The 18,023-nt window shown below is 46.4% G+C and overlaps 2 protein-coding genes across 3 annotated transcripts in view; both read right to left on the bottom strand.

The window, feature by feature from the left end:
* Nucleotides 1-18,023, bottom strand: part of LOC140703952 (uncharacterized) — a 22,830-nt gene continuing 4,807 nt past the window's right edge. Inside the window, exons 1-6 of one of the 2 annotated variants that reach the window (XM_078388107.1) lie at nucleotides 10,602-10,854; nucleotides 8,945-9,537; nucleotides 7,980-8,109; nucleotides 6,754-6,824; nucleotides 2,450-2,576; nucleotides 1-2,241 (exon numbers count right to left, since the gene is read on the bottom strand). In XM_078388107.1, the coding sequence (XP_078244233.1) occupies nucleotides 662-2,241; nucleotides 2,450-2,576; nucleotides 6,754-6,824; nucleotides 7,980-8,109; nucleotides 8,945-9,292 (2,256 nt within the window). In that variant the 5' untranslated portion in view covers nucleotides 9,293-9,537; nucleotides 10,602-10,854 and the 3' untranslated portion in view covers nucleotides 1-661. Of the gene's footprint in view, nucleotides 2,242-2,449; nucleotides 2,577-6,753; nucleotides 6,825-7,979; nucleotides 8,110-8,944; nucleotides 9,538-10,601; nucleotides 10,855-18,023 lie in introns of those variants that run through there. The other variant, XM_078388108.1, reaches the window with a different exon arrangement.
* Nucleotides 14,754-18,023, bottom strand: part of LOC140703959 (uncharacterized) — a 19,684-nt gene continuing 16,414 nt past the window's right edge. Inside the window, exons 5-6 of the mRNA XM_078388121.1 lie at nucleotides 17,204-17,330; nucleotides 14,754-16,994 (exon numbers count right to left, since the gene is read on the bottom strand). Coding sequence (XP_078244247.1) covers nucleotides 15,565-16,994; nucleotides 17,204-17,330 — 1,557 coding nt within the window. The 3' untranslated portion in view covers nucleotides 14,754-15,564. The remainder of the gene's footprint in view (nucleotides 16,995-17,203; nucleotides 17,331-18,023) is intronic.

Below are 18,023 nucleotides of genomic sequence, written 5' to 3' on the forward strand. Positions count from 1 at the left end.
TTTAGGCAAACAGATTTATTTTTATATATTCTAATAAAGACTAGTTGTGATTTTTTAACACAAGTGTTTCCAGAGTCTCACTTAAAACTAGGGGAGGCAAGATATGAACCCTAACTAACAGTGGGTCACAATATTTTGAGTTCTTTGCAAAAGACTTCCCACACTCCTGGCACTCGTACGGTTGCTTTCCTCGGTTGATTCTTTTATGGTTCACAAGTTGTGAACTCTGAGCAAAGAATTTCCAACACTTCTGGCATTTGTGTGGCTTCTCTCCCCTGTCGAGTACCTGATGGCTCAAAAGAGCTGATTTCCGTGCAAAACATTTCCCATATTCCTTACATTTCTATGGTTTTTCTCCTTTGTGGACTCTCTGGTGAATCAGAAGATTTATACTCAGTGAAAAACACTTGCCACAGACCTGGCATCGGTATGATTTCTCTCTCGTGTGTACAGTCTGATGCTTCAGAAACTTTGAATTCTGAATGAAACATTTCCCACATTCTTGACACTTGTAAAGTTGACCTCCGATGTGGATTCTTTGAAAGTTCTCAGACTGGGAACTGTGATCAAAACTTTTTGACACTCCTGGCATTTGCACATTTTCTCTCTTATATGAACACTTTTGTGCCTCAGAAGGTGGGAGTTCTTACAAAAACAGTTCTCACACTCCTGACACTTCTAGTTTCTCACCTGTGTGGACTCTCCGATGCTTCACAATATCTGAAATTAGAACAAAACATTTCCTAAACTTGGGACACTTGTTGACGTGTCGTCCTTTGTGGACATCATAATGATTCATAAGTTGTGAATTCCAAGCAAATGATTTCCCGCACTCCTTGTATTTGTAGGGTTTCTCTCCTGTGTGGACTCTCTGGTGCACCACAAGGCTTGAATTCTGGGTAAAACCTTTCCCACAATCCTTACATTTGTACGGTTTCTCACCTGTATGAACTCTTTGGTGCCTCAGAAGGTTTGAGTTATGAGAAAAAGACTTCTCACACTCCTGACATTTGTACGGTTTCTCACCTGTATGAACTCTTTTGTGCTTCAGAAGGTTTGAGTTATAAGAAAAAGACTTCTCACACTCCTGACATTTGTACGGTTTCTCACCTGTATGAACTCTTTTGTGCTTCAGAAGGTCTGAGTTATGAGAAAAAGACTTCTCACACTCCTGACATTTGTACGGTTTCTCACCGGTATGAACTCTTTTGTGCCTCCGAAGGTCTGAGTTATGAGAAAAAGACTTCTCACACTCCTGACATTTGTACGGTTTCTCACCTGTGTGTACTCTTTTGTGCTTCAGAAGGTCTGAGTTCTGAGAAAAACACTTCTCACACTCCTGACATTTGTACGGTTTCTCACCTGTATGAACTCTTTTGTGCTTCAGAAGGTGTGAGTTCTGAGAAAAAGACTTCTCACACTCCTGACATTTGTACGGTTTCTCACCTGTATGTACTCTTTTGTGCGTCAGAAGGTGTGAGTTCTGAGAAAAAGACTTCTCACACTCCTGACATTTGAACGGTTTCTCACCTGTATGAACTCTTTTGTGCTTCAGAAGGTCTGAGTTCTGAGAAAAAGACTTCTCACACTCCTGACATTTGTACGGTTTCTCTCCTGTGTGCTGAGTCTTATGCTTCACCAACTCTGTCTTCTGAGGAAAACATTTATCACACTCCTTATATTTGTAGGGTTTTTCTCCTGTGTGGACTCTCTGGTGCACCAGAAGGATCCAATTTTGAGAAAAACATTTCCCACATTCTTGACATTTGTATCGTTTTTCTCCTCTGTGGACTCTCTGATGGCTCAAAAGGGTTGTACTGCAAGAAAAATGTTTGCTACACTTCAGGCATTTGTACGGTTTCTCTCTTGTATGAACTCTCTGATGTTTCATAACGTTTGGATTCCAGGTAAAACCTTTCCCGCACTCCTCAGATTGGTATGGTTTCTCTCCGCTGTGCCGAGTCTCATGCTTTTTCAAGTCTGTCTTTTGAGGAAGACATTTCTCACACTCCTGGCATTTGTGTGGCTTCTCCCTGACACTTTTCTTTGCAATGTGGGTCCTCTTGTGAAGGATCAGGGTCATCTTTTGGGCAAAATGTTTCCCACACAGGATGCATTTGTAGGGTTTCCCTCCAGTAATTCTTTTAACATTTGTGTGTGTTTGCCAATGTCTGACAAGATCCATTTTCTGCACAAAGCACTTGCTGCTCCTTGCACATATGGCTGTTTTCTTCAAATTATCTGCCGAGAAGAGAGACAAGCACAGACCAAGACTGAATTCTGGGTATGACCAGAAACGGACAATCTGCACCCAACGTGTCGCTCTCTTGGCTCCTGCTGATGCCCTCTGCCATCTACATAATACTTTCATAACCCCCTTTCTGATATCAGCATTTCTCTCCACCTTTTGAATTAATTTTTCAATTTCCAGGAAAAGAGTAGGCCTTACCCAGAGATGTCACCATCCTAGAATTCTCCTCCATGACTTCCCTCTGTAGGGCCCTCTGGTCAGGATCCAGCAGCGCCCACTCCTCCTGGGTGAAACACACCGCCACCTCTTCAAAGGTCACAGAAGCCTGGAGAAAAAAGTATATTTTTCTCACAGCTCAGAGCTACTTTAATACAATCCTCCAAAACAGGTGTCTGAATCAGGCGAGATTGAGATATAAAGGGATTTCTCTGCCCCATGTTTGGGCTTGCCATAGGGAACTCTTGTGAGAAACCAATCTGATACAGGAGGGTCCTGCTTTTCTCACCATGGAGACAACTATGTTATACTTTCTTGATATACAGTGTGTGTGTGTGTTTAGTCGTTTAGTCGTGTCCGACTCTTCGTGACCCCATGGACCAGAGCACGCCAGGCCCTCCTGTCTTCTACTGCCTCCCGGAGTTGTGTCAGGTTCATGTTGGTTGCTTCGCAGACACTGTCCAGCCATCTCATCCTTGGTCGTCCCCTTCTCCTCTTGCCATCACACCTTCCTAACATCAAGGTTTTTTCCAAGGACTCTTTTCTTCTCATGAGATGGCCAAAGTACTGGAGCCTCAGCTTCAGGATCTGTCCTTCAAGTGAGCATTCAGGGTTGATTTCCTTTAGAACTGATAGGTTTGTTCTCCTTGCAGTCCAGGGGATTCTCAAGAGCCTCCTCCAGCACCACAATTCAAAGGCATCAATTCTTCGGCGGTCTGCTTTCTTTATGGTCCAGCTTTCACTTCCATACATCACGACAGGAAAAACCATAGCTTTGACTATTCGGACTTTTGTTGGCAAGGTGATGTCTCTGCTTTTCAAGATGCTGTCAAGATTTGTCATCGCTTTCCTCCCAAGAAGAAGGCGCCTTTTAATTTCAGGGCTGCTGTCTCCATCTGAAGTAATCATGGAGCCCAGGAAGATAAAATTTGACACTGCCTCCATATCTTCCCCTTCTATTTCCCAGGAGGTGATGGGACCAGTGGCCATGATCTTAGTTTTTTTGATGTTGAGTTTCAGACCGTTTTTTGCACTCTCCTCTTTCACTCTCATTACAAGGTTCTTTAATTCCTCCTCACTTTCTGCCATCAGAGTGGTATCATCTGCATATCGGAGGTTGTTGATATTTCTTCCGGCAATCTTAATTCCGGCTTCGGTTTCTTCCAGTCCACCCTTCCGCATGATGTATTCTGCATATAAGTTAAATAAGCTGGGGGACAATATACAGCCTTGCCGTACTCCTTTCCCAATTTTGAACCACTCAGTTGTTCCATGACCAGTTCTAACTGTTGCTTCCTGTCCCACATATAGGTTTCTCAGGAGACAGATAAAGTGGTCAGGCACTCCCATTTCTTTAAGAACTTGCCATAGTTTGCTGTGGTCCACACAGTCAAAGGCTTTCGCATAGTCAATGAAGCAGAAGTAGATATTTTTCTGGAACTCTCTGGCTTTCTCCATAATCCAGCGCAAGTTAGCAATTTGGTCTCGAGTTCCTCTGCCTCTTCGGAATCCAGCTTGTACTTCTGGGAGTTCTCGGTCCACATACTGCTGAAGCCTACCTTGTAGGATTTTGAGCATAACCTTGCTAGCGTGCGAAATGAGTGCAATTGTATGGTAGTTGGAGCATTCTTTGGCACTGCCTTTCTTTGGGATTGGGATGTAGACTGATCTTTTCCAATCCTCTGGCCACTGTTGAGTTTTCCAAACTTGCTGGCATATTGAATGTAGTACCTTAACAGCATCATCTTTCAAGATTTTAAATAGTTCAACTGGAATGCCATCACCTCCACTGGCCTTGTTGTTAGCCAGGCTTTCTAAGGCCCACTTGACTTCGCTCTCCAGGATGTCTGGCTCAAGGTCAGCAACTACATTGTCTGGGTTGTCCAGGATATCCAAATCTTTCTGATATAATTCCTCTGTGTATTCTTGCCACCTCTTCTTGACGTCTTCTGCTTCTGTTAGGTCCCTCCCATTTTTGTCTTTTATCATGTTCATCTTTGCGCAAAATATTCCTCTAATATGTCCAATTTTCCTGAACAGATCTCTGGTCTTTCCTTTTCTGTTATCTTCCTCTATTTCTTTGCATTGTTCATTTAAGAAGGCCCTCTTGTCTCTCCTTGCTATTCTTTGGAAGTCTGAATTCAAGTTTCTGTAACTTTCCCTATCTCCCTTGCATTTTGCTTCCCTTCTCCTCTCTGCTATTTCTAAGGCCTCGTTGGACAGCCACTTTGCTTTCTTGCATTTCCTTTTCTTTGGGATGGTTTCCATTGCTGCCTCCTGGACAATGTTACGAGCCTCTATCCAAAGTTCTTCAGGCACTCTGTCCACCAAATCTAGTTCCTTAAATCTGTTCTTTACTTCTACTGTGTATTCATAAGGGATTTGGTTTAGATTATACCTGAGTGGCCCAGTGGTTTTTCCTAATCTCTTCAGTCTAAGCTTGAATTTTGCTATGAGAAGCTGATGATCAGAACCGCAGTCAGCTCCAGGTCTTGTTTTTGTTGACTGTATAGAGCTTCTCCATCTTTGACTGCAGAGAATATAATCAATCTGATTTCGATATTGCCCATCTGGTGATTTCCATGTATAGAGTCGCCTCTTGTGTTGTTGGAAAAGAGTGTTTGTGATGACCAGCTTATTCTCTTGACAAAACTCTATTAGCCTTTGTCCTGCTTCGTTCTGAACTCCAAGGCCAAACTTCCCTGTTGTTCCTTTTATCTCTTGGCTCCCTACTTTAGCATTCCAGTCCCCTAGAATGAGAAGAACATCTTTCTTTGGTGTCAGTTCTAGAAGGTGTTGTAAATCTTCATAGAATTGTTCAATTTCAGTCTCCTCAGCAATGCTGGTTGGTGCATAAACTTGGATTATTGTGATGTTGAATGGTCTGCCTTGGATTCGTATTGACATCATTCTATCATTTTTGAGATTGTATCCCATTACAGCTTTTCCCACTCTTTTGTTGACTATGAGGGCTACTCCATTCCTTCTACGGGATTCTTGCCCACAATAGTAGATATGATAATCATCTGAGCTGAATTCGCCCATTCCTGTCCATTTTAGTTCACTGATGCCCAGGATGTCGATGTTTATTCTTGCCATCTCCTGTTTGACCACCTCCAGCTTCCCAAGGTTCATAGATCTTACATTCCAGGTTCCTATGCAGTATTTTTCTTTGCAGCATTGGATTTTCCTTTCACTTCCAGGCACGTCCACAGCTGAGCGTCCTTTCGGCTTTGGCCCAACCACTTCATTAGCTCTGGAGCTACTTGTACTTGTCCTCCGCTCTTCCTCAGTAGCATGTTGGACGCCTTCCGACCTGAGGGGCCCATCTTCCAGCGTCATATCTTTTAGCTTTTTGTTTCTGATCATGGGGCGTTCTTGGCAAAGATACTTGGCAAATATACAGTAGGACCTCCATATCCACGGGAGATCAGATCCAAGCTTCCCGCTGATGCTGAACAACACGGATTATGTTATGTTGTTGTTGTTCAGTCGTTAAGTCGTGTCTGACTCTTCGTGACCCCATGGACCAGAGCACACCAGGCCCTCCTGTCTTCCACTGCCTCCCGGAGTTGGATCAAATTCATTTTGGTAGCCGATGACACTGTCCAACCATCTCGTCCTCTGTGGTCCCCTCACATTTTCCCAACATCAGGGGTTTTGCAGGGAGTCTTCTCTTCTCATGAGATGACCAAAGTATTGGAGCCTCAGCTTCAGGATCTGTCCTTCCACTGAGCACTCAGGATTGATTTTCTTCAGAAGGATTATGTTATAGCAAATTGTATTTTAATAACCAATGCTTTCTGTAGCATGGTTTCTGGCTGTCTCTTGTGGCCAATTTTGGTACTGACCTTGTGGAAAAAATTTATAGCTTGGATTTTTCTTTTAATATTTTTAATTTTTCAGACCGTGGATAAGTGAATCTGGCGATACAGATCCTGCAGATAAAGGGGCTCTACTGTATAGGTGTTACAGCAAGGAACTCTTTTTAAAAAAATGGGCAACCAGCCAAATTCAGGACAGGCATGACTAAAGAATACAAAGGACTTTTAAGAGTTAAGCACTCAAAGCTGTGGGGTCTGGATGGGTGACTCCATCAGTTTTCATTTCTCTCATGTTTAATATCTCAATTTCCTGAAATCCCAAATACAAAGCACTTAATGGTTTTTGTTTTGGAAATATTCGGACACAAGCAAAACTGGAACAAATGCCCCCTTGATTCTTCCCAGGAATGGGATGAGAGCATTTGCTGTACGGATGGACTGCAGTTTCGCCCTTCTGCTTACCTGATGGGGTTCCTCTCCATCCGAGGGAAGGGAAGATGGCGGAGTCTTTGCTACTGGCATCATTCCAGCTCCTGTATGGGAATGCGGCATCAGTTGCAACCGTTTCTCACAGAGACAAAGATCAAAATCCTATAAACATGTACTAGAAATTCAGACCAATTCTAAAACTAATACAAATAAAATAACGATGACAAAACTTTTCTGTGACCTTAAAAACTAATCGCTATCTTTTACTCAGAGAGGAAGCCCACATTTTGTCTGAGGATTTGTCCCTGAGCCCTTTTTGTCTACTTTATTTTTATTGTTGTTTTGCTCTTGACCTGATATCGTAGAACAGATCAACACGGCTTCTTTTTTCTAAAACGTACTAGAAAGTAACTCCAGTAAAATGCAAAAGATTGCAAAGGAAGGGGGGAACGGCCAGCACTTAGCCTGAGACTTAGGAGAGCTTGTTGCCACTGAAACTCAGAACTGCCATGAAACCCACGGGACGATCACAGCTCAGTTATTCTTCCACAACCAGACCAACCTCACGGGATTGTTGTTCTCAGGCCTGAGTTCTTAAGGAAAAAAAACTCCAAGGTCTTGAGCACATTGAGTCAAACATGGGATACAAACAGAATCATCGAATCAATGTGTGGAGAGACCAACCAGCGATGCAATGACAACTGGACGGAGTGAGACAATTTGGATTCTTCCCTATCCTGAATTTGTGTTTCAGGCACATAGATATGATTTCTATTTCCTTTCGGTGGAGCTTTTCTCTTTGACCTTCTGGCCATGAATCTAAGCACTCCTTTTCTCGTTTAAAGTCCTTTAAGTGTTGGTAATTAAACATTCCATCTCCTATGTGAGAGATGCTGAGAACGTGGCGTCAGGTGCATACAATTCTCACAGAAACATATGCAATGTTCTCTTCCGGAAAGACAAATGAGTGGGCCCAAGATCAAATCCACCCTGAACTCTCTCTGGAGGCAAAAACGCTGAAATTGAGACTGTCCTCCTTTGGGCACCTCACGAAAAGGCAAGATTCTCTGGAAAAGACAATCATGTGGGGAAAAGTGGACGGCAGCAGGTGATGTGTCAACACAAAACAACCATTAAAACACAATATATAGAATGGGGGGGAGATACTCAGGGAGATATAAATGCAGGACATGCTTCTCCTCCATCCTTCAGACGGGGAGATCACCCTCTTCCTTTCCCCTGCCGGCATTTGACTTTACCCTGCAAACTGGCACCTCCTTCACCGCCTGGCGTGTTCCCCCTTGGCAGAAGGTCCTGTCTGCTCTCCGGCTGTGCTGCCTTCTCTGTCACTGAGAAATCAGGCTGAATGTCCACAGGGAGATTTTTCCCCTGAAAGAACAATGAAAGATTCAATCAAAAGAACGACAGAAAAGGAATGAGAGAGGGAGAAAGACTGGAAGGTTGGTGGTGGAATTTGGGGGTCAGGGGATGTCTGTCTTCTGGACATTTTCAAAGGACTGTAAGTCCCTTGTAGAACATCTTAAAAGATCCTCCTTTAAATTTGCGACCCATTAGGTGGGAGGTGGACTATTTCTAGTGTATACGTGACTTATGGCCACCCTTTTCAGGCTTTTCCAGGAAGATAAGTGGTTTTCCATTCCCTTTTTAATGGGGTTATTTCTGGGACTGGGCCGCTGGCCCAAGGCTACCCAGGCTGGCTCTTTTCCCAGGAGGCCCAGTGGGGAGAATCAAACTCCCAACCTCTGGCTCTGCAGCCAGGGACCTCAGCCACTGAACTACCCACCCAGTCCCTGCACTGGATTTCTCATCCATTAGATAAAAGATGGAGGACTTCTGAAGTGTAGGAAGAGGTAGAGAGCCACCCCCCCCAATCCCATCAGAAACCTCACCGTCTCCTTTGGTGGTGTCTCTGGGGCAGAAAGAGAAATCTGGAATTTTCTTACAGAAAAAATAACAAGGGTGGCTTGTTTTAAAGGAGGATCAAGCTTTCCACAGAGGTTTTTCTACTCTGAACCAAGATCCATGCTTCCTGTAGACTCTGCTTCCAAAGAGAAGAGGCGGTGCACCAAAGCTAGGCAGAACCGCAAAAGCTTGGGGGGGCCATGGCAGCACGAGGGGCCTCAGGAGGGGCTGTGGGGCAGAGAAAGGGGCCACAGGGACGGAGGCGACCCGTCTTAAGAGCCCCAAGTGGAAATCCTCTCACTTTCTGCTCCTCTTCTCCCTGACTCAGGAGGAAGCCTTCGGCCAGGGCCACCGCCTGGGAACTGCTCTCCGCTCCACATTCCCTCACCCAGCTGGACATCTCCGGGGGAAGGATGGCCAGGAACTGCTCCAGGATCACCAGGTCCAGGATCTCAGCCTTGGTGTGCCTTTCTGGCTTCAGCCACTGACGACAGAGACCGTGGAGTCGGCTGCAAGCGTCTCGGGGCCCTTCCGCTTCCTTGTAGGAGAACTGCCTGAAGCTCTGGAGTTGTATATCTGAGCTGACAACATCCTCCTCCAAGATTTTCCGCAATGATTTCTCCAGGAATCTGGCACTGCTCTCAGCCATGAGGACATCAGAAGCAATTCCTCGATCAAGGCCAACAAACGTCTGCTCCTCAATTGCTGGTTTATGTTCTAAGAAAGCCTTCAGTGGAATTAAAGGGGTCCTTCCTTCTCTCTCTCTCTCTCTCTCTCTCTCTCTCTCTCTCTCTCTCTCTCTCTCTCTGTGAGTAAAGATTGTCTTTATCAGATGACATTCTTCACAGGCTGCAAAGGCAGGACATTTTTTCTGCTAATGATGATCATTACATTCTAGAAGAAAGAAAAAAGTTGGAAATGACAAAAGCCGCCAGCCACAGCTCCCCTCTCCTCTTCCTCCATCTCCTGCTGAGTGCTCAGTGCACCTCTCTTACACCTAACCGTGATAACATTGGTCTTAATTTAGGGGGGTCTCTGAGCTAAGAGAAAGAGCTGTCTGGACATCTCAGTGAGTCAGACGCTTGGCAGGGGAGCCATAAGTTGGGAGTTCGATTCCCCCTCTGTGCCTCCTGCCAGTCGAGCCAGCCTGGGTAGCTTTGGGCGATGAACACAATCCCAGGGTGTCCCCAGAAGAAGGGAAGGGGTCACCACTTCTGTGTGTACTCCACTTAGAAAACCATGAAAAGGGTCATCAAATGTCAGAACTGACTTGATAGCATAGGAGGAGGAGGAGCCCTGGGAAAATCCTATTTTTGGGCTCCTCTTCCCCGTCAACGGACAACCAAGCCAGCTTCTGTCGGTGGTCGTGTGGTCGGCCGAGGGGGGGGGGGGCTGCAAGGCTTTGCATCAGGAAACCAAACTTTGGGGGCCAATCTGGAGGAGGGGAAGAGATCCTCTCTCACCGCCTATTCGCCTCCTCCAGGATCCCCCGACCCCAAATCCTTGGGGAGACTCGCCATCCCCCCCCCGAAGTGCATTGAGGGGCAAAAGGGAAATGGGCTCCACACGTCCCTGACTGGAGCCTAGGCACCCTTGGGAGAAGCTGGCTCCCCTTTTCCCCTCCAAAGGAACTGAGAGGAGACACACGAGGGGATTATTTCGGAGGGAGAAGCCTTGGTCTTGGGAGACTTCCAACCCCCATCCCAGGTTGCCTTCCCCTCGAGAAATCCCAATTCCCTGCACTTAACCCTTGGCTTGCCTGGCTGGTTCACTCGATCTTGCCACAATGCATCCAGATTCTAGAACCTTCCATTGTAATGCATTACAATCTGACTTTAATGGAGTCTCTTTGAGGTCGAAGATCGGGACCTGCCCACATTTCCCGCCCAAAAATCTCCCCCCCCTCCAACCACTCCGAAACAAAAAACCCAAAATCTGGAGCCACCCCTGAATCTCACCTGATCTCCCCTCCCATTTCCAGGGGGAGGTCTGGGCCTTTGAACCCTCCCTTTCAATCTTCCATCATCTCCCTCCCCTCAGACTCCTTTGCTCTTGTCTCCCACTTCCTATCATGTGACTGAAGCCAAGCCAGGCTCCTGGCAAGGGAAGCACCGACCCCTCCAATCTGCCGCCTGAGCTCGGAGGTGAAGGGCAGAGTCCGGCCTGGATTTGTCTCCTCAGCAGCCCTGGGAGAAGTTTTGACAGCAGGATCCGTCGGGAAGCATCTGTCTCTCTCTTTCTCTCCTGCTTCCCACCCTCGGGTTACTTTTCCAGCCAAGACCTTTGCCTCTTGTGTTGATCTCGTAACTTCCACGGTGCCCCTGATGTATATCACTAGGAGGAAAAGGCCAGGAATATCCAGCTAAAATGTGTGGCCCTGCAGGGGAAGGGAATGGATTGGACAGCCATCTGTCTGGGATGGCTGGAGGTCTCCTGCCTTGGGCAGGGGGTTGGACTAGAAGACCTCGAAGGTCCCTTCCAACCCTATGACGATTCTCTGATCCTATGATCTGTTCTCTAACATCCCAGAGTGCAGGATGCGTGATGATGGGCTCAAGCTACAGGAGCCCAGATTTAGGATGAATATCAGGAAAAAACTCCCTAACTGTTAGAGCGGTACGACGAAGGAGCCAATGAACTGAAGAGTGGGTGAACGTGCAACGATTCGTGTGGATGAATTGAAGGTGACAGAAACAGGGCATTTTTTGGCCATACTCACTGAAAGCAGCAAAATCAGGGAGCTGGACAGGGGACAGGCTATATTTGTCTTCATTGTGGAAGGGTTTGTCACACTCGAATTGACCTCCTCAGCCACACTAGATACTGTTCCAAGTCCTCCATACAGAGCACGTCACCCTAGTGTCTCAAGACTGAAGGATGCCTAATCTGGAATCTGACCCTGAGACAGAATTCTGAGGGTTCCAGCCCACAGACCCACACTTAAAGATATCGACATTTCACTCACCTGGACCAAGGCCTATCTCCGAGTTTACATGGCTCTCATGGACGTTACTTCCTGTTGTTAATGTACAAAAAAAGGAAGCTGGCGCTCTGTTCCCTGGGAGTTGTAGCATCACTGCCCTTTATGCTCTCTCTAGGGCGCCTTCTGAAGAGCTACAATGCACAATTTCCTCATTCTGGTCAGTGGTTTGTAAAATATGACAAGTGATAATAAACAAAGCTAATGAGTTCTCCTGGCCGCGGTCTACTTTTCCTATTAACTGGTGTTATTTCAAAATAGAACCATACAACCACACAATGTTTTTGTTTGTTTGTTTTTGGACTTACTGCCAGATTGTTGATCACCGCTACCTGCCTTCATATCAGGAAGGAGTCTTCCTGAGCAAAGACTTTAAAACTGAAGGGAGTCTGGAGATGCTAGTGCTGCTTTTTGTGATTGTGTGTGTGTGTGTTTGTCTGTGTTTGTGTCTGTGTGTTTGTGTGTATGCCAAATGCTACATGCGGCCAATCACATAAGCAGGAAGTTGAACCACTCCAACTGCATTTGTGCGGCAGTAAATGCATGCACAAGGAGCCCCATATCTTCAGGGCTCAGTTCCAAGGCCCCCTGCAGGTGCTAAAAATGTGGATTATAGCGAATGCTCAAATTGAGTCTTTCTGACTACAGTACTGATAGGAACCATCATGATTCCAATCATATCCATGTGGCTCTGATGTGTCAGAAATGCCACAGTGGCAGTTTTTTATTTTTACTTCCCTCCCCCTAAAAAAATACCAGTTTGTTGGTGAACCAAATTGTAAAGTTTATAAAAGGTAAAGGTTCCCCTTGAGAATTTTTGTCCAGCAATGTTCGCCTCTAGGAGGCGGTGCTCATCCCCGTTTCTAAGCCATAGAGCCAGCGTTTTGTCCGAAGACAATCTTCCGTGGTCACATGGCCAGTGCGACTTAGACACGGAACGCTGTTACCTTCCCACCAAGGTGGTCCCTATTTATCTACTCGCATTTGCATGTTTTCAAACCGCTAGGTTGGCGGGAGGTGGGACAAGCGACGGGTGCTCACTCCGTCACGTGGATTTGATCTTACGACTGCTTGGTCTTCTGACCCTGCAACACACAAAGGCTTCTGCGGTTTAGCTCACAGTTCTGAAGTGATTTATCTTTGTCTCTTTTTTTACATCACAGACACTTGACATTTTAACAGGGGTGTATAAGCTTTTTATATTCACTGTATATCCCTTTCTTGTTGTGCCTTGTGAGGTGTGAATTCCAAGAGAAACATTCCCCACACTATGCGCATTTGTAGGTTTTTCTCCTGTCTCGACTCTCTGGTGAGCGAGAAGGTTTCAATTGTGAGAAAAACATATCCCATATTTTTGTGGCACTGGTATAGTTTCTCTCCAGTGTGTAAAGTCTTGTGGGTATGAGACGTGAGGCGAGAGTGTAAAGCAGGGGTCACAAACTCAATTTACCTGGGGGCCTCTGGAGCAGAGTCGGGATGAGGCTGGGCCGCATCAGATTTTCTGCCAAGCAGAGCAAGAGCCAAGGAAACTGCCCAGGAGTTTCCTTAGCCCGGCTGGGGCTCCGAGGAGGAGGGGCGCATGAGCCCTCGTCGCCGGCCACGACCCCCTCTGGCTCCTTCTTCACTACCACCACCAGCACCAGGAGCAGGATGAAGAAGTGGAGGAGGGAGGGCAGGTCGGCGACCGCCTAGCGGGGAGGAGGGCATGACATAATTTTTTAAAAAACCTCACAGAATCGCTAAAAGACGAAAGCCCCCATCGGTACCGGCGAAATTAAACAAAACGGGGCGCCCTACACAGGTGTACGCACGCATGCATACACACATGCACACACACACACACAAATGGCAGTCCGGCAACCTTCCTCTGAAGGCCCCCCTCAAAAAAAGGCGCACTCAGCAGCAGCAGGTACCCCCACCACGACAGAGGAGCAAACTTTGAGAGGCGAGCCAAGGCAGCCTCCAGAGTCGAGGCAGTTGAAGCAGGACGAAAAGGAGGAGGAAGCGCTGGCCGGGCTGGTGCTGGGGGAGCCGAGAGAGAAAGAGAGCCAGAGAGCCGCTTCCCTGGAAGAGGCGGCAGCAGCTGCTGTTGGTGGCTTGGAGGCGCTCTTCGAGGACGGGCCAGGAGCGAGCTTTGCTCTCAGGCATCGCTTGGCTGCGACTCGGCGGAAAGGGCTGGCAGTGCGCCTCGCTCACCGGCTCTCTCCCAAAACAGCACCTCTTGCACCCTCCATCCAGAACTGCAGCCAGCAGACAAGCGGGCTGGCTGGCAGGCTGCAGTTCTGGATGGAGGGTGCAAGAGGCGCTGTCTTGGGAGTGCGCCGGCAAGCGAGGCAAGGCTTTTTTTGACTCTTGACAGCAGAGGACACGTGGGCACTTCAGGGGGGGCAGGCAAGGCAGGGGCCACAAACTATTGTCCGGCGGGCTGCAAATGACCCCCAGGCCGCATGTCTGAGACCCCTGGTGTAAAGGCTCTGGCCGGAGTGTCGTCCGTCCTCCCTCACAAAGGAACAAGAGGCTCAGAGAAACCCACCTGCACTGCCCATCGAGACCAAAGAGCGGGGAGTTGATACCCGAGAATTGGAGCGGGAACTGATAAAGTTGACAGTAACCACCTAGACAGGGGATGGTTTGGCGGAAAAAGGAGAGATGGACGTAATACTTGGGAGGGGGGGTTGGTAAATGATATGTGTTGAAGACCCTTGGACTGGGAAACTGGAGAAGGTATGGGTCCCTAGGGAGGAAGCTGATTACCGAAGGAGAAGGGGGTGCTCCAGCATCCTTATTTTGGAGAGTCGGAGGCCACAGAGTGGCGCAGATGGTTCAGAGTGGAGAAGGAGGCGGTAGACTGGGAAGAGCAAGAACACCGGGCATGGCGTCTGGAAGAAGCGCAGAGGAAGGGGTACTTAATGGACCATGGACCCCTCTATGAGGAGAGGGGGACCCTTATGAGACGGAGGTGCGAGATGAGATGACCCCGTTACCAGACCTGCAATTAGAGACTTTTGGCTTGGACACTAATACATTTTTGAAAGGACCCTGAGACGAGCTGAGTTGTAACCCCTTTGCAAAGGACATTTGGATGCCCTCGCTGGTCCCGTTGGAGATGAGACAAACCGCAGAAGCTGAGTTTAGGCAAACAGATTTATTGTTATATATTCTAATAAAGACTAGTTGTGATTTTTTAACACAAGTGTTTCCAGAGTCTCACTTAAAACTAGGGGAGGCAAGATATGAACCCTAACTAACAGTGGGTCACAATATTTTGAGTTCTTTGCAAAAGACTTCCCACACTCCTGGCACTCGTACGGTTGCTTTCCTCGGTTGATTCTTTTATGGTTCACAAGTTGTGAACTCTGAGCAAAGAATTTCCAACACTTCTGGCATTTGTGTGGCTTCTCTCCCCTGTCGAGTACCTGATGGCTCAAAAGAGCTGATTTCCGTGCAAAACATTTCCCATATTCCTTACATTTCTATGGTTTTTCTCCTTTGTGGACTCTCTGGTGAATCAGAAGATTTATACTCAGAGAAAAACACTTGCCACAGACCTGGCATCGGTATGATTTCTCTCTCGTGTGTACAGTCTGATGCTTCAGAAACTTTGAATTCTGAATGAAACATTTCCCACATTCTTGACACTTGTAAAGTTGACCTCCGATGTGGATTCTTTGAAAGTTCTCAAACTGGGAACTGTGATCAAAACTTTTTGACACTCCTGGCATTTGCACATTTTCTCTCTTATATGAACACTTTTGTGCCTCAGAAGGTGGGAGTTCTTACAAAAACAGTTCTCACACTCCTGACACTTCTAGTTTCTCACCTGTGTGGACTCTCCGATGCTTCACAATATCTGAAATTAGAACAAAACATTTCCTAAACTTGGGACACTTGTTGACGTGTCGTCCTTTGTGGACATCATAATGATTCATAAGTTGTGAATTCTAAGCAAATGATTTCCCGCACTCCTTGTATTTGTAGGGTTTCTCTCCTGTGTGGACTCTCTGGTGCACCACAAGGCTTGAATTCTGGGTAAAACCTTTCCCACAATCCTTACATTTGTACGGTTTCTCACCTGTATGAACTCTTTGGTGCCTCAGAAGGTTTGAGTTATGAGAAAAAGACTTCTCACACTCCTGACATTTGTACGGTTTCTCACCTGTATGAACTCTTTTGTGCTTCAGAAGGTTTGAGTTATAAGAAAAAGACTTCTCACACTCCTGACATTTGTACGGTTTCTCACCTGTATGAACTCTTTTGTGCTTCAGAAGGTCTGAGTTATGAGAAAAAGACTTCTCACACTCCTGACATTTGTACGGTTTCTCACCGGTATGAACTCTTTTGTGTCTCCAAAGGTCTGAGTTATGAGAAAAAGACTTCTCACACTCCTGACATTTGTACGGTTTCTCAACTGTGTGTACTCTTTTGTGCTTCAGAAGGTCTGAGTTCTGAGAAAAACACTTCTCACACTCCTGACATTTGTACGGTTTCTCACCTGTATGAACTCTTTTGTGCTTCAGAAGGTGTGAGTTCTGAGAAAAAGACTTCTCACACTCCTGACATTTGTACGGTTTCTCACCTGTATGTACTCTTTTGTGCGTCAGAAGGTGTGAGTTCTGAGAAAAAGACTTCTCACACTCCTGACATTTGAACGGTTTCTCACCTGTATGAACTCTTTTGTGCTTCAGAAGGTCTGAGTTATGAGAAAAAGACTTCTCACACTCCTGACATTTGTACGGTTTCTCTCCTGTGTGCTGAGTCTTATGCTTCACCAACTCTGTCTTCTGAGGAAAACATTTATCACACTCCTTATATTTGTAGGATTTTTCTCCTGTGTGGACTCTCTGGTGCACCAGAAGGATCCAATTTTGAGAAAAACATTTCCCACATTCTTGACATTTGTATCGTTTTTCTCCTCTGTGGACTCTCTGATGGCTCAAAAGGGTTGTACTGCAAGAAAAATGTTTGCTACACTTCAGGCATTTGTACGGTTTCTCTCTTGTATGAACTCTCTGATGCTTCATAATGTTTGGATTCCAGGTAAAACCTTTCCCGCACTCCTCAGATTGGTATGGTTTCTTTCCGCTGTGTCGAGTCTCATGCTTTTTCAAGTCTGTCTTTTGAGGAAGACATTTCTCACACTCCTGGCATTTGTGTGGCTTCTCCCTGACACTTTTCTTTGCAATGTGGGTCCTCTTGTGAAGGATCAGGGTCATCTTTTGGGCAAAATGTTTCCCACACAGGATGCATTTGTAGGGTTTCCCTCCAGTAATTCTTTTAACATTTGTGTGTGTTTGCCAATGTCTGACAAGATCCATTTTCTGCACAAAGCACTTGCTGCTCCTTGCACATATGGCTGTTTTCTTCAAATTATCTGCAGAGAAGAGAGACAAGCACAGACCAAGACTGAATTCTGGGTATGACCAGAAACGGACAATCTGCACCCAACGTGTCGCTCTCTTCGCTCCTGGTGATGCCCTCTGTCATCTATATCATACTTTCATAACCCCCTTTCTGATATCAGCATTTCTCTTCACCTTTTGAATTAATTTTTTCAATTACCAGGAAAAGAGTAGGCCTTACCCAGAGATGTCACCATCCTAGAATTCTCCTCCATGACTTCCCTCTGTAGGGCCCTCTGCTCAGGATCCAGCAGCGCCCACTCCTCCTGGGTGAAACACACCGCCACCTCTTCAAAGGTCACAGAAGACTGGAGAAAAAAGTATATTTTTCTCACAGCTCAGAGCTACTTTAATACAACCCTCCAAAACAGGTGTCTGAATCAGGCGAGATTGAGATATAAAGGGATTTCTCTGCCCCATGTTTGGGCTTGCCATAGGGAACTCTTGTGAGAAACCAATCTGATACAGGAGGGTCCTGCTTTTCTCACCATGGAGACAACTATGTTATACTTTCTTGATATACAGTAGGACCTCCATATCCACGGGAGATCAGATCCAAGCTTCCCGCTGATGCTGAACAACACGGATTATGTTATGTTGTTGTTGTTCAGTCGTTAAGTCGTGTCTGACTCTTCGTGACCCCATGGACCAGAGCACACCAGGCCCTCCTGTCTTCCACTGCCTCCCGGAGTTGGATCAAATTCATTTGGGTAGCCGATGACACTGTCCAACCATCTCGTCCTCTGTGGTGCCCTTCTCCTCTTGCCCTCACATTTTCCCAACATCAGGGGTTTTTCAGGGAGTCTTCTCTTCTCATGAGATGACCAAAGTATTGGAGCCTCAGCTTCAGGATCTGTCCTTCCACTGAGCACTCAGGATTGATTTTCTTCAGAAGGATTATGTTATAGCAAATTGTATTTTAATAGCCAATGCTTTCTGTAGCATGCTTTCTGGCTATCTCTTGTGGCCAATTTTGGTACTGACCTTGTGGAAAAAAATTA

This window comes from Pogona vitticeps, chromosome 2 (assembly GCF_051106095.1).
Source record: "Pogona vitticeps strain Pit_001003342236 chromosome 2, PviZW2.1, whole genome shotgun sequence".
Taxonomy (NCBI): Eukaryota; Metazoa; Chordata; class Lepidosauria; order Squamata; family Agamidae; genus Pogona; species Pogona vitticeps.